Here is a 15,400-nt window from a genome sequence, read left to right as displayed (position 1 = left end):
AGCCGTGGTGCTCAGGCTCTCAAGAGCCCGGCTCAGCAGTTGACGGCGTGTGGGCTTCTCCCCAGTTGCAGCACCGGGGTTTAGTTGCCCCCTGGGGCACGTGGGATCTTAGTTCCATGACCAGGGATCGACCCCGCATCCCCTGCATTGGAAGGTGGATCCTTAACCCTGGACGATGGGAGAGGCCCAACCCTCCATCTCTAGCTGGGAAACGGGGATGGGGTGCAGGTGGTACCATAAGGCTCACAGACTCCAAGCAAAGGCATTACGGGCGTTTATTTACAGGTAAGTCACAGCAACCGGGGCCCACACAGGCTCAGGCCAGAAGACTCCAGATCTGTCTACACAGATAGGGCCCAGCGCCCAGAGCCCCTGCCAGTCAGGTCCCTGCCAGAGGGACCAAGATGGGCAGGGTAGAGGGCAGGAAAGGGAGAGGGCAGGTTCCGGAGGGCACGAGCCAGAGTGATAAATGACCCTCATCCCTGAACTGTGGACTCAGAGGAGCTGGAGGACAGGGGAGACTCTTCGGAGGCAACCCCGCCTGCGTCCAGCCTGCACCCTCGAAGCCAGGCATGAGAACAGGAGCCCCAGCGGCAGCGAGGGGGGTGCGTGGGGACGCCGCAGGTCCCCTGCACACTTGTCCAGGCAGCGGCGTGGGGCTGCTGCCCCGGGCCACGGCCGCCGTCACACGGGGGGCCCCCCCAGCTTGCTGGTGGCACGTGTGACCCGCTTATTTTCCCGCAGGTTCCGGAGGCGGGCACTGAGGCTGCTGATCTCCTCCACGTAGGCCTGGGGCACCCAGCCCTTCTCGCCATCTGCCAGGCGCACCCCCTCCAGCCAGCCTAAGGGCACACGGGCCGGGGCAGTGTCAGTGGCATCCAAGGAACACCTGGGCCCTGACACAAGCCCCGTCCGCGCCCCGGGGCTGAGAGGACGCCATCTCAGCATCTCCCGGGGGCAGGAAGGGGCACACCTCTAGCAGACTGGTAGGTGGACTTGTGATCTGTTGTTTCCGATGCTCTCTGAGGAGGGACTTCCCCACTTCTCCCCCACCGGTTACTCTCAACCCTACACCTTTGCAAGCAGGAAGTTCATCTTCTTGTCTAACTTGATTCTTGCATGCTGTGGTGGGTGAACCCTGGTGTAGCTTTTTCCTGTGAAGGCTTAGCCGTCTAGCTGCCTCCTGCCCCCAACGCCCCTGTCAGGAGGCCTGTCCAGGGGGCCCGCTCACCGTCACTGGTCCGCATCCTCACGGCCAGGATGTCCGTCTTCTCCAAAGTCAGTTCGTCTGGCTGCAGTGCCTTATATGCCCTGACACACTGAGCCTGGGGGTGGTCTGAGAAGCCGAGGGAGAGCGAGGGAATCCCAGGGTAGGACGGGGCAGGGCAGGGCAGAAAACAGCGGGAGGGAGGGAGAAGAAAGAGTGGCTATTGCAGCTCATCGCCAGTCCACCCTAGCCACTCTCCTCTGACCCTAAACACAAGTGCTAAGTGAGTCCAGTCGCTCCGAGCTTCGATTACTACTTCTGTGCCCTGGGCTCCCAGCTTCCCAGCTCAATTCAATATTTTGCTCCTGACCTCCTGGTCTGTCTCTACAAAACAGTAATGGCCCCTTTGTATGGCGCAGTGGTAAAGAATCCACCTGCCAAGGCAGGAGACAAAAGAGACATGGGTTTGATCCTGGGTTGGGAAGATCCCCTGGAGGAGGAAATCACAACCCACTCCAGTAATCTTGCCTGGAGAATCCCTTGGACAGAGGAGCCTGGCGGGCTGCAGCCCGTGGGGTTGCACAGAGTCGGACACAACAGCGCACACGCACCCTTCGTGTGAACAGTCATGCTGCTCTTATGCTCCCTCCACGCGCCCTTCTCAGCGGAGACTCAAACCACACGACGGCCACTTACAACCCTCCAGGGCTTCCCGCTCCTCTGAGAATAAAAGTCCTCCCACAGCCTCCAAAGCCTTGCACAGCCTGGCGTTGCCCCTGCTCACCTCCTCACCTCCTCACCTCCCTCATCTTCCTCTTCCTCCTCGGTCAAGCTCAGCCACACACTTGTCACCCTGCTGTTCCCCAAACACTCTAGGCTCCCTCCTGCCTCAGGGCCTTTGCACGGCTGTTTCCCCTTCCAAGAGTGCTCTTCCCAGACACCAGCGTGGCTGCCCCTCCCCATCCTTCAGGGGCCTTCCCTGACCACCTCCTTGGAGGGGCAAGTTCACTCTCCAGCCCAAATACCTCTAGGCCAGTTAGAGAATCGACTCCAGTCCAGGCCTCAGCCCCTTCGACCACACTCCCAGGTGGACTGGGAGTGTCAGGAAAACCACAGGCCTCGCAGACAGACCAAGCTTGAATCCCAGCTCACTGACCTTGGGCAAGCTGCCCAACAGTCCCGGGCCTCAGTGTTCTCAGATATGAAGAATGAATCTACCTAAGGGGGTTGTCGTGAGCAGTACCCATTCCCTCTTCCAGGTGACCTCCCCGAGCCAGCAATCGAACTGGGGCTCCCTCATTGCAGGCAGAAAATAAAGGCATATGCAAAGCCCTCGGCACCCCGGCACATGGAAAGTACTGGGTGGAAACGAGCTTCTTACCTTCCTTTTCGTTGGCTCAGCCCTAACACCCCTGCTCAAAAACCCTGCATAACTACCTGGCTCCCACCACACCAAGGTGTCCTCTGATCGGGCTGCACCCTGGCTCGCTGGCCTCATTTCACACCCAGAGAAGCCTCTGGATCAGCAGAGCAGACCCCTCGGCCTGCCACCACCCGCGCCCCTCCCGGCCACTCTGCTGCTGTCCTCTCTGCAGCTGATGCAGAGCGACAGACAGACGCAGTTCCGGTCCCAGCTCGGCCGCTGACCGCTGAACCCGGACAAGCAACTTGACCTCTGTGAATCTGTTTTCTAACTCGTAAAAAAGGCTTCTGCGGGGATGGCATGGGAGGATGGGCAAGGCTGCATCCTCTCCAGCGTGCTGACTGCACGTGGAGCCGGCCCGTCCCCCAGGCTCTCGCAGACCCACCCTGCCCCAGGATGACCCCTCTCCCTGCCGGCCCCGCGGGCAACACGGTGCCCAGCACCAGGGGGAAGGGGAGCGCGATGCGGCACCCAGCCCCGGGAACGTGGCCCTCGTGGTGGGGGGCAGGCTGCTACCTTCCCCCTCGCTGATGACCTCCTTGTCCTCCTGGGGGCTGGAGGGGCACATGGCGGAGATCCATCGCTGCTTCTCACTCCTAGGGAGAGGGAGGCTGAATTGTCCAGACATGAGAACTGCAGTCTCCCGGGGCCACGGTGGGGAAACCAGGGCTGGGAGGACAGGGAATGACGCGCAGACGTGGGACCCGGGTCAGACGTCTCCACCCCAAGGCCCACCCAAGCCAGCGCCCACCCAGCTCTGAGGATGGGCACAGAACAGGTCCAGGGCCCCCTGGATGCCGGCTCTGCCAGCTCCAGCCTTAGGCCACCATCCTGAGACAGAGATGAAAGGCCGTGCCCCTGCCTGGGGGGTCTGCTCCCTAAACCCAGGCCCACTCACTCCGTCCGGGCCCTCAGCAGGAACTGGTGCTTCGTGCGCTGCCCGTGGAGGAGCTGAAGGAGGAACACGTGGCCGGGGATGCCCTGCAGCTTGAGGCTCAGGTCCTTCACCTGCAGCTCAGCCATCTTGGCATGAACAAAGACGGCAAACTTCCCCAGCCTAGAACAGGGGGGCGAGGTCAGCCTGGACCCACCCTCAGGACAAGGTGACTGCTGATGGGAAGAGAAGAGAAGGCGTCATCTGTCCCTAGGACCCTCCTCAAGAAAGCAAGGCTGCACAGGGCAGTCAGCAAAATGAGGGCTGCAATCTGCCTGGCTCACTGGCAGAGGCGGGAGGTGATGCAGACAGTCCCTGCCCCTGATCTCCTTGGCTCACTGACCTGGCGGGAGGTGATACAGACGGTACCTGACCCTGATCTCACTGATTCACAGACAGAGGCGGGAGGTAATGGAAACAGTCCCTGCCCCTGATCTCCTTGGCTCACTGACCTGGCGGGAGGTGATACAGACGGTACCTGACCCTGATCTCACTGATTCACAGACAGAGGCGGGAGGTAATGGAAACAGTCCCTGCCCCTGATCTCCTTGGCTCACTGACCTGGCGGGAGGTGATGGAGACGGTCCCTGCCCCTGATCTCCTGGCTCACTGACCTGGTGGGAGGTGATACAGACGGTCCCTGTCCCTGATCTCACTGGCTCACTGGCAGAGGCGAGAGGTGATGGAGATGGTCCTTGCCCCAGGCACACTTTCCACTCTCTCTGAACCTCTTGCTGACGCCTCTGTTCCATAGAGCCGCCTGGGCAGCTTCCTCGCTGAGATCTGCAGACTGCTTTGTGTCTGCCTCTGTAACCAGCGTAGGAGGTGGGCTCTGGCTCGCGTGCTGCCGTATCACAGCACCTGACTCTGCCAGCCCCACTCTTCGGGTCAGATAAACCCTTCTAAGAAAGGTGGGCGGGTGGGTAGGTGGAGGGTGTTCCGTAGTCCCTTCCTGTCGGCCGGCCTAGACAAAACCAGTATCTTCCCCTGCAGACCAGGTTCCTCCGCAGTTCCCCATTCCACCGAAAGTCGCCAGTGAATCCCCCGAGGCCACTCAGGCCTCCACTCACTTCTTTCCTCCCCGCCCCTCACCCGGCCAGCAGCTGTGCCCCATCATCTGCGTCCTTATTGTCCCTGGAGCTCACTGGTCCCCATGCCCACTGCTACTTCTGGAGCCTCTGCGCTCATCTGGGCAGTTACAGGAGCTTCTGGTCTCTCCCTTCCAGTCCGTTCTCCAAACTGGCCTCCTCCGCTTAACTCTCCATGCTCTCAGAAAGTCCAACCTTTCTGCTGTGGCTTTCAACACTCCAGCTTCCCTCTCTTGCCCTTTTTTCTACAAACTCAGCCGCACTGGGCTTATCACCTCCCAGACACACTCTGCTCTCCTGTGACTTGGCTGTATTTCTCCAGTCACCTCTACCTGGAAAACTCCTACGTATTCTTCAACACCCAATTCAAACGTCCCTTCCTCTATGAAGTTTTACTGAATCTCATCCCACACCAGGGAATACTACAGTTAAGCCTTCCATCAAAACCCTGAATAGGTGGTTTTCAGGATTTATTTTCACTTGTGCGAGAGCGCCTGTGAGCTTCTCTAAGTTCCCAACACCCTTTGGAGGACCCAATACAGAATGGGGATTCAATGATGCTTCAGTGAATGAATAAATAAATCAGAACTGAACTCTTTCCATGGCATAAGACATCCATCCTTCATCCCCTCCATCCTTAAGGCTTACTTCATTCAGGGAGTCTCCCAGACTTATGATAATCACAGCTAATGCTGAGTGAGTGTTCACTATACGCCAGGCTGTGTGCTAACCTCTTCATATGTTATTATCACAGTGCATCTCCCTACATGGTAGCCTCTGTTTGACAGATGGAAGACAGGAGAGTGCAGTAAAGAGCCTGGGATCTAGCATCAGATAGACCTGACCTCCCCTGGTTCCTGCACTCACTAGCTCCTTGATCTCGAGAATAACCAGGGAGGCTACTTTCCAGGAAGACACTCAGGACTAAAGGGGAAAATCCATGTAGCATGCCTGGCACAGGAAAGGTGCTCAAATGTTCGTTATTATCACTACGGCTCAGGGGCGGTTGTGCGTTTAGTCTCTGCTCCAATTGGCTTAAGCTCAGAGCAGCTTCACAGTTCTTGGCACACAGCCCAGCCCTTGATTCTCCAGAAGATGGACTTGCCCCGGCTCTGCCTTTCCTGGGGGAGCCTCTCAGCTTTAGGGTGCCCTGGCAGCAGAGCCTGGCAGGTGGACTTGTTGTGAGCCCGCTGCTGCGGAAGAAGAGAGCTCCAGTCTCACCCACCAGCACCCCCATCCTGCCCAGACTCACTCCTTCCGCCGGGAGAGCAGCAGGCAGTCATTGAAGAGGTGCAGGTACACCGCCTTGCTAGACAGCTTCAGCTTGGCTGGGGGCACCGCGGGCAGGGGTACCAGCTCCACCAGCTCCCCGTGCCGAACCAGCCAGCGGGCCTGAGAGATCAGCGGGAAGATCTGGGAGGATGGAGGAGGCAGGGGTCAGGCCAGGGGCAGAGGGCAGGGGGTGGAGGGCTGGACAGTGATGAACTGGCCTGCAGCCCCCAGAGAGGAGGCGACAGGGCTGCCCCTCCAGGTGCCCCAGCTCCCCGGCTGAGGGCGGATACCTTGCCCTCAAAGTGGATCTTCTTGCTCAGATGGATGAGCTCCTCTGTCCTCTTCATGGACTGCACACTGGCATTGCACTCTTGCACCAGCTGCGGAGACCATGGGGAGATCACCCGCAGCGCCCCCAGCCCAGGCTCCCCCAGCCCAGGCTCCCCCAGCCCAGCCTCAGGCTCCCACTTGGAGATGAGGGACTCTGAAGACTGAGGCTCCTTTAGAGACACACAGGGGTTCCGGGGAGGCCCCCTGGGAGCCAGACACCTCCTCCCTGCTGAGCTCACCTCCTTGAGGGCATTGAAGGCCTTGGTGGCCATGTCTTCATCTTCAGAGCCCTGTGCTGTCCGCTTCAGAATGTTCTGGAAGGTGGACTCAGTGCAGCAAGGCAGTGTGGCCTCTCCCAGGCACCCTGCCCTGCCCTGGGCGCCCCGAGGGGCTGTGGAGATAAAGGGGTCTCTCCCCTACCCAGCCCTCCCCACAGCCTCGGGCCCTCAGGTACCTCCACCAGCATCTTGAGGCGGGTGATCCTCTGAAACGGCAGGATGAGGAAGGAGGCGAGGGGCAGCCGCTGGCACACAGGAGACTCCTCCAGGCGAGCCAGGATGCCAGGGAACTTGGGGTTCTCCAGGCTGGACAGTGCGGGCGGGAGAGGGTCTGCAATGACAGGGGGCCCCGAACGCGGGATCCCCGCCTCCAGCCGTCCCTCTGGTCCTTCGGGGCCTCGGCAGGTCTGGCCTCCTTGTGGTCAGAGCCCAGGGCAGGCGCCCCAGGTCAGCCCTCCTCTGCCCGGCCTCTGCACCTACTGCCACCGGAACCCCGCCCCCCTCGCCGCTCCCCTTCAGAGCCCCGCCTACAGCAGGCGCTGGTAGGTGCGCTCCTGGTAGGCCTGGTTGGTGACGTAGGGCAGGTAGACGCGCCGGAAGGCCGGACAGTGCTGCAGGACCACGTCGCACACGCTGAAGCGGAGGACGTCTGCCTCCAGCCGCTGCTCCAGGTCCTGCAGGAACCTGAAAGGGCAGCCAGGGGTTAGGGCGGGGGCCAGGAGGAGACCCCAGAGGTGGGAGCCCAGCCAGCTGCAGCCTGGCTGCCTGACTCCCCGCGAGGCCGGGCCACTGCCTCACCTCTCACTGGTGCTCTTGACCTCGGGCAGTTTGGAGAACAGCCACTGCTTGTCCTGTGTCCCCAGGCACTCACTCAGCTCGGCCGAGCCTAAGAAGTGGCCCACGGCCACCGACAGACTGTGGATGTAGGAGGCCTCGGATGTGATCAGCTCAAACTTGGCCTGAGTGAGGGCGGATGCAGGGCTGAACCCTGAATGCACTCTCTTCGCCCACCAAGCACACCCCGAGCCCTGGATACCGCCTCCCTAGATTCAGCGCGGCTCCGGTCCCCTTTCCTTCTCCAGCCCCCTCCGGATCTAGCGCCAAGTAGGGTTCAGAGACAGCCAGCCTCCTGCTGCTACTCCGGCTCCAGCCCAGCTGAGCCCAAATTTGCAGGCCGCACGGATCCGGCGGGGCCCGGATCTACCGGCCCTGCCGTCCCAGTGCGCCCTCCCGCCGACCCGGTTCCTGCTCTAGGACCTGCTGGGCGCCCGTGCACCCTGCGTTTCACCCTCTGCGCCGCTCCTCCCTCCCAGGCCCCGCTTTCGGGGGTCTCGGTCTAGGGTCCTTGCCCTGGTCCTGCTGCACCCTAGGCCTTTTCCCGCTGACCCCGCCCCGGGCCCACCTCCCGCCCCCACAATCCCCACCCGGGCCCCGGCGCACCTCCTGCAGTCTCGCCGGGCCCCAGGACCACCTCCCGCCCCCCACCCGCCCCCGACCCCTGGGCCACCCCTCAGCCCCCGGCCCGGGCGCACCTCCTGCAGTTTGCAGTCGCGCAGGCTCAGCGTGGCCAGGACGCCACTGCCGCGCACGTCGGGGATGTCCTGCCACAGCGAGAAAGTGGAGCCCCGAGCGGCGCGCTGCGCCCGGAACGAGCTGCTCGGGGAGAGGTCGGCGCGCGGCGGCCCCGGGCCCTCCTCCGCGCCCTCAGCCTCGTCCGCCGCGCCCTCCTCCTCGCGCTGCTGCCGCCGCAGCTCGCGGGCGCTGGCCACGTCGCTATATTCCTGGTAGAGGACGGCTGGGCGGAGAGCGGAGACCGTGGGGGCGCCCGCCGGCCCCCTGCCCTGTCCCCGAGGCCCGCCTCGCCTAACCAGCCTTTCCGACGGTTCGAGGAACGGGACTGGTGACTCGGGTCACTCGCCCACTCATCCCGCAAACCTTGGGCACCTCCTGCATGCTGCCCCCTGTACTTGACACTCATGGTCCTGGTCTCTCCCTCCCACAGAGGCCCGACCTCTCAGCCCCCCAGATCCCGGTTTCCCGGTACCCAAGCTCCCAGCCCCGCCCTCGGCGAACCCCCCACGTACAGTTAAGCAGGAACCGGGACTGGCGCCGCTCGCTGGCGCTCCGGGGCCCGGGCGCCGGCTCTTCCCGCGCATCCAGCCTGGGAAACGGAGCGTCAGGGCCCGTCACCGCCCCTCCCCGCCTCGGACCGAGCCTGGGGTGGGAGGTGATACCTGGGCTCCGGCCAGCTGCCGGGGACCCCGCTCAGGTCAACAGGAGCTGGCGTCGCCGTGGCGTCCACCCTCATCTCTACACTGCGCGAGTCTCTTCCAGACGCTTTCCCTGCAGAGGGGCAGAGCTGAGGGAGGCCCCAAAAGCGGTGCTGGGCACCACACGCGTCTCAGGTGTGCAGTGATCCCGCCCCGCCCCGCATCTGCCTCTTGCCTGCTCTTAGCCCCAGGGCGAGGTGGTACCTTCTCGGGCAGCTCCGGGGCCTGACCCTGACCCTGGGCTCAGTGCCCTGGCTGCTGAATTCCGCCCCAAGCGCAGGGAAGAGTGCAGGCGGGTCATTAGCTCAGAGGCCGAGAAGCGCCTCCGCTCAGGCCCCTCGAGGCCCCCGGGAACAGGCCCAGGCAGCCCCGCGGGCCGGGGCTCCTCTGTGCTCAGCTCCTGCTCCGAGGCCTGACTTGGCTCCAGGAAGACAGCGTGGGCCTCAGGGCCACCAAGGGCCTCTTCTTGCTGGTACACCCTCATCTTGCGCCCTGACGGGAGTGGGGTGAGAGAGCACAGGCTGGCATCCAGTGGGGTCTCCCCTCCCTGCCACTGCCCTGTGACCCTGGGCATCAGAGGGATGTGCCCGAGAGAAAGGCCAATGTTTTTGCCAGGATCTTGTCCCAGAGTAATGCGGTCAGCCAGAGGGGTGGAGAGAAAGCGAAGTACCTGTTGCAGGGGGCAGAGGCTCAGGAGGCGAAGGACGCCCACTCACCGTGTGTCCTCAGACAAGTTACCTGCCGCCTCTGAGCCCGGTCCCTTATCCCTAAGATCTATCGCTTGTCCTGCCTGTCTGGGGAATCTGGGGGCTTACTGGTCCAAAAAGAGCCACCCACCTCCGCTCTATCTTCCCGCACCTCTCCCCTATCCTCCCTCACCTCTCCCCTATCCTCCCCCAGCCACCAGCCCCTCCCCCGGAGTGACTCACAGGCTGACTTCTTCTCTGATCCGTGGCTGGCCCGGCGCTGTGGCTGTGGGTGCTGGGGACTCCAGGGTCCCTCCAGGGCTGGGGGCTGGGCACCAGGACAGTGTGGCCAGCTGCCAGCCCGGCTAGGCCGCATTCCCCCACTGGTGGAGAGCTCGGGGTCCGTGCCTCCGGGGGGCGGTGGCCATAGCAGCCCCTGGAGGGGAGCAGGGGTCCCCAGAGACCAGCGGCTGCCAGGTGCCTGCAGCTCCTCCGGAGCCACAGGGAAGAGGTCCAGACACATGGGGCCTGGAGGCTGCAGGACGGGCAGCTCCACGAAGGACAGGCTCTCCTGCTGGCACACGGCCACTGGGCGGTGGGCAGTGCCAGGCGGCCCAGCCAGACGGGGCTGGAGGGCGGCGGGCGGCCCACAGTCCATTCCTCCTTTGCTCCACCACCCACCAGGGCCTGCAGGGGAGAAGGCATCAGAGCAACACACAGGACAGCAATGGCCAGTGAGCACCGTGTCCTGGAGGCCTGGACGAAGTCTCCTGCACACACATCTGTACAGCGCACTCACCCACTTGATTCTATGGTGATGGCTAATGCTTACTTGGCACTTACTTAATGACAGGCCAAGTACTTTACACATAGTAGTTCATTTAATCCTCTAAAGCCCCAACAACCCGGAGTTGGTGCTTTTTTTTTCTTTTAGTTTGTGGTTCACAGGTTCAAGTTGGCGCACAGCATGAGGGATCTTAGTTCCCCAACCAGAGACCGAACCTAAGTTCCCTGCATTGGAAGCCAGATTCTTGACCACTGGACCACCAGGGAAGTCCCCTGATCTGATACTGTCATTAGCCCCATTTTATAGGTGAGGAAAGTGAGACAGAGAGTTTATCTGGTAAACAGTGGGGCCAGGATTCAAACCCAGGCAGCCTAGCTCTGAATCTGTGCCTTTAAGCACCTCGTGCATTTCCTAGCTCCCTGACATGTGATCAGACACACATTCTCATACGCTGCCACACAGACCCGCGTCTGTTCCACGTACATCCACATGTATCTTCTTCCAGCTGCAGACACTGACATACGAGCTTTCACAGATACACCCAGACATTCCAAATTCACAGGCTCACACATTCACACACACACTTTTTTTAATACAAGTACATGTATTCACTCACTTTCACAAACACACGCTGAGCCGTCAGATATTTACATATCCGCTCAAGTTTTCTCGTACTCCTGTTGCCTTCACACTCACAACACCATGAAGCAGATACAGACACACAGGCTGGAGATCCTTGTTGGTGTCACCCAGCCTCCCCTCCTGTGCCCAGAGTTGCAGGCTTCAGTACTGAGTGGTGCCCACACCCATGCCAAGCTGGCTGGGAGGGTCACAGATTGGCAGGCGGGCCACCACCCAGGACAGGCTGGGCCCTCCCAGGAGAAGGGCAGGAAAGAGCCCCAGCCCCCCAGCTTGGGGTGAGAGAGGGGACCCCATCTCCCAGCCCCAGGAACAAGACAAGCTGAGTGGGTCCTCTCGGGCAGGAAGTCATCCCCAGCGAGGCTGCTGGAGCCTCGGGACAGGCCTACCGGTGAGCGGGCTCTGAGTCTGCCAGCCCTGGCCCCCGGCCCCTCGCTGCAGCCCCTCACCTCTCCACCAAGGCCCGCCGTGGATGGAGTTTGGCTGCTCCGGCAGGGGAAGCCCTCTCTCTGCCCAGCTGGCTTGGGGAGATCCCACCCAGACAAAGAGTTTGATTCATCAAGCCCTGTGGTGAGGCAGACGGGTAGGGAGGGAGGGAACAGGCAGCAGGCTGGGCGGGGGCCTCCCGGGGCCTGGCCTTGCTGTGGGCAGGCCGGGCAGCAAGGATGCACCCCTCCCCAGAGGCCCGCTCAGGCCAAATGGGCAGCGCCTGCCTGGCAGGGCTGGGAGACTCAGGAGACAGAGCCGGAGAGACCAAGGGGCTGAGGCTGGAGGACAGGGATGCTTTAGAGAGCGACCCAGAAACCGAGACCCCAAAGCACTCCAAACCGGAAAACCACAGATGCTGAGACATTCAGGAGCCCAGAGATGGAGACAGAGACAGAGACACTGAACATTTCAGACAAACCAGATGCTCAGAGACAGATGTGAAGCCCAGAAAAACCGGAGGAGACAGATGGGCAAATGTCTCATGTCCTGCAGGATTGCCAGTCTCGTGGGGAAGCCAAAACAAAAACAGTTACAATCCAGGTTGGAAAGAACCAGCCCAGAGGAAGTGTCAAAGCAGAGGGCTGGGCTCATCTCGACCCAGGCATTCCCGGAAGGCTTCCTGAAGGAAGTGATAGCAAACGGTCCTGATTGGAATACCCAGGGGTCCAGTACACAGAGAGAGGGAGAAGGCCATGAAAGCCAACAGCCACAGTGTCAGTGAGCCTGCGGGGGAGGGAAGAAGGGGAAGATCCAGTGGGGGCCGCTGGTCTGTGCCCGGGCCCCCCTGAGTGCAGCCTCTCTGCCGGCTTCCCCTTCTCTCTCCACCCCCTGCCTGGAGCACAGGGTGGGGCTGCTCCTAAGCACCTTGGACTTCTCTGGGCCCTCCCCACAGGGAGCAAGTCTGTCTGTTTCCTCATCTGGTGAACAGGATAGTCATGCTTCAAAATGCTGATAGGAGAATTAAGAGGACTTCCCTGGTGGCGCAGGGGTTAAGAATCTGCCTTCCAATGCAGGAGATGCGAGTTTGATCCCTGGTCAGGGAACTAAGATCCCATGTGCCTGGGGCAGGGGGTACTAAAGCCCGTCCATGCGCCTCACCTAGAGCGCCCACATGCTCCTCACTCGCCACAACCAGAGAGAAGCCCGCAGGCAGCAAAGGAAGACTCCATGTGCCGCAACTAAGACCCAACACAGGCAAAAATAAAGATTAAAAAAATAAGAATAATGCAAGGGGACTTCCCTGGGAACTAAGATCCTGCATGCTGTGTGGTGTGGCCAAAAAAAAGAATAATGCATGTAAAGCACCTTGCACAGAGTGGGAGCTTTGTAGTTGATCGTCACGCTTCTGAGTACCCTTAGTCTTTCTCTAGTCACAAGGATCGCTTGAGCCATTACACAGGTAGGAAAACTGAGGCAGTGACGCTGAGACACACCCTGGGTTGTAGGAGCATGTGGCAGGAGACACGGGGGACCACTGCCACCACATAGGTCTCTTTTCCCGCTGGAATCAGCAGTCCTTCGCACAGAAGCACCACTTGCTTCTGTCGGCACGCCTGTGCAGGAACACGCGTGTGCTTCTGTTCCCTCATATTCTGGGAGAGTCTCTCCACTTGGGTTCTGGAAGCCCCCTCCCCATGTCAGCTGCAGGGTTAAATGAGCAAAACATGGAACGTGGGGGCAGGAGCATCTCATATTAAAAAAAAATTTTTTTTGGCCACTCTACACAGCATGTGGGATCTTAGTTCGCCAACCAGGGATCGAACCCATGCCCCGTGCAGTGGAAGTGCTGAGTCCTACCCACTGGGCTGCCAGGGAATTCCAAGGAGCACCCCATACTAAAGCCTCAGAAGAGAAGGCTGGGTAAATGGAGGGAGACATGCAAGGCTTCCTTGGAGGAGACAAAGCTGGAGGCAGGTCCCCGGGGAGGAGGTCAGGGGTGGGTTAGCCTCCATCTCTGCCCAGGCCAAGGGACAATGAGAGTGACCATCCAGCCAGGATCCCAGCTCTGTGGCCTTCCATGGATGTGGTCCACTCAACCTCAGTGCTAGAGTGTTTATAGCTTATCTCTGCTGCTGCTGCTGCTAAGTCGCTTCAGTCGTGTCCGACTCTGTGCGACCCCATAGACGGCTGCCCACCAGGCTCCCCCATCCCTGGGATTCTCCAGGCAAGAACACTGGAGTGGGTTGCCATTTCCTTCTCCTAGACCCAAAAAAAAACCTCCCAGGAAGAGACTGGTCCCAGGTAACCCTGCTCAAGACCTGATCACAGGATCCTCGGGTGCCCGCTAGGCAAGGGAGCCCACAGGGGAGCGCCCCTGCCAACACGCCAAGCCCTGGGCGGACGCTGACCAGCTGCGTGGCTTGAGACGAACCATAGACTGGGCCTGGGCACGAGTGTCCCCGCCTGTAGAGCAGCTCTGAGAAACTGTTCCCAGGGCTGCAGTCCTTATATTGCCCCAAATAAAACGTAACTCACAACTCTCAGGTTGTGCCTTTTTTTTTTTAAGTCGACAGAGGGTCCCATCCACGGGGTACTCATCACAAGGACAATGGACCCACTCCTCAAGGCTGGCAGAGAGGGCCCTAGACGCTGGTATGGTCCGGAGAAAGCATCTCTGACCTCCTATGCCCAGCTTTTCCCTGCCCCCTGCATGGTGCCCCTTGCCCTGCTGCCCGAGGAATGGGGCCCTGCAGGGCCCCTCTTCTTCTCAATGGAGGGAGCCAAGTGGGAGGTCATGGCTGGAAAGGAGACTCAGGCCACGCAGGCTGTGGAAGCCCAAGAGGCCACCAGCGTGTGGGGGCCAGGATCAGAGGCCTGGGAGGCTGCACAAAGGACTCGCTGGGAAGACTGGTGGGAGGAGGATGGGGCTGCTGGCAGCCGGGGGGCCCTACCTCAACCAGGGAGCTCCGTCCAGCCTCCAGCGCGGTCCCGGGCTCCAGGCCACCCTGGGGGCTCTGGGGTCACAGCCAGGTCCTCAGGGGGCGATGCCAGCATGGCCCCTGAGCCAGGCAATGCAATCTCCTGGGTATTGTGTGGGGCAGGGAGAGGGGAGGTGAGGGCGGAGGGAACCTCGCAGGCAGGTAGGCGGCTGTCTCAACGTGCCTGCTCCCCGCCCCCCTTCCCCAGAACCGGTTTGGCCAGTCTGGGGTACAAGAGGGGGGCTGGAACAATGGGAGTCCTATGCCCAGGAGAGGCTCTGAAAGGACCCCAGACCAACATCCTAAAGATGAAGGAGGCACTGCTTTCCCTCCCAGTGGACAGGTCACCCTTCCGCTGCAGCTTCCCAAGTGAGAGAAGTGCTCAGGGGACTTCCTGGGGCTGGGAAGCATCCCAGAGAATGATGAGCCTTGGACTCATCAGGGACCCTGAGGACTCTGCAGGGTGCTGGTCCTCGCCGAGTCTGGCGACAGCATCTATAATGGGGTTTTCTGGCAGCTGAGGTGGTAAAGAATTCACCTGGTTCCTGGGTTGGGAAGATCCCCTGGAGAAGGGATAGGCTGCCCACTCCAGTATTCTTGGGCTTCCCTGGTGGCTCAGCTGGTAAAGAATCTGCCTGCAATGCAGGAGACCTGGGTTTGATCTCTGGTTTGGGAAGATCCCCTGGAGAAGGCAACAGCTACCCACTCCAGTATTCTGGCCTGGAGAATTCCATGGACTATATAGTCCACGGGGTCGCAAAGCGTCGAACACGACTGAGCGACTTTCACTTCTCTTCACTTCATTTAATGTCAGTGGACACAAGTACTGGGGCTCCTGTTAGTGTGTAACTCTTATTACACACTAATGTGCCAGGCACTGTTCTGAGCACTTTACACACTAAATATTCGTCTAATCTCCACCACGACCCTGTGAGATAGACGCGGTAACTGCTCCCACCTACAAGTGGAGGACATGAGACTTGTGCAGGTTAAGTATATTATCCCATTTAAATCTCTCATCAGCTCTATAAAGTCCCTATCTTACAGATGATGAAACTAAACTTGCCAAAGGTCACACA

General features: G+C 60.5%; 1 protein-coding gene across 1 annotated transcript; it reads right to left on the bottom strand.

Annotated features, from left to right (window-relative positions):
• Positions 1 to 261: 261 nt before the first annotated feature.
• ARHGEF19 (Rho guanine nucleotide exchange factor 19) lies at positions 262 to 10,146 on the bottom strand. Its single transcript, XM_055574882.1, has 15 exons — positions 9,732 to 10,146; positions 9,007 to 9,294; positions 8,767 to 8,875; positions 8,617 to 8,693; positions 8,065 to 8,327; positions 7,331 to 7,491; positions 7,064 to 7,216; positions 6,709 to 6,838; positions 6,494 to 6,568; positions 6,215 to 6,304; positions 5,905 to 6,065; positions 3,529 to 3,687; positions 3,147 to 3,226; positions 1,232 to 1,336; positions 262 to 842 (listed from the first exon to the last, which is right to left on the bottom strand). Exons 1-15 carry the CDS (start codon positions 10,144 to 10,146, stop codon positions 685 to 687), a joined length of 2,424 nt encoding a protein of 807 aa, XP_055430857.1. The 3' UTR covers positions 262 to 684.
• Positions 10,147 to 15,400: the final 5,254 nt, after the last annotated feature.

Source organism: Bubalus kerabau, chromosome 3 (genome assembly GCF_029407905.1).
Source record: "Bubalus kerabau isolate K-KA32 ecotype Philippines breed swamp buffalo chromosome 3, PCC_UOA_SB_1v2, whole genome shotgun sequence".
Lineage (NCBI taxonomy): Eukaryota > Metazoa > Chordata > Mammalia > Artiodactyla > Bovidae > Bubalus > Bubalus kerabau.
The sequence above is the reverse complement of the archived record's forward strand: the minus strand, read 5'-3'. Positions and strand labels throughout refer to the sequence as shown.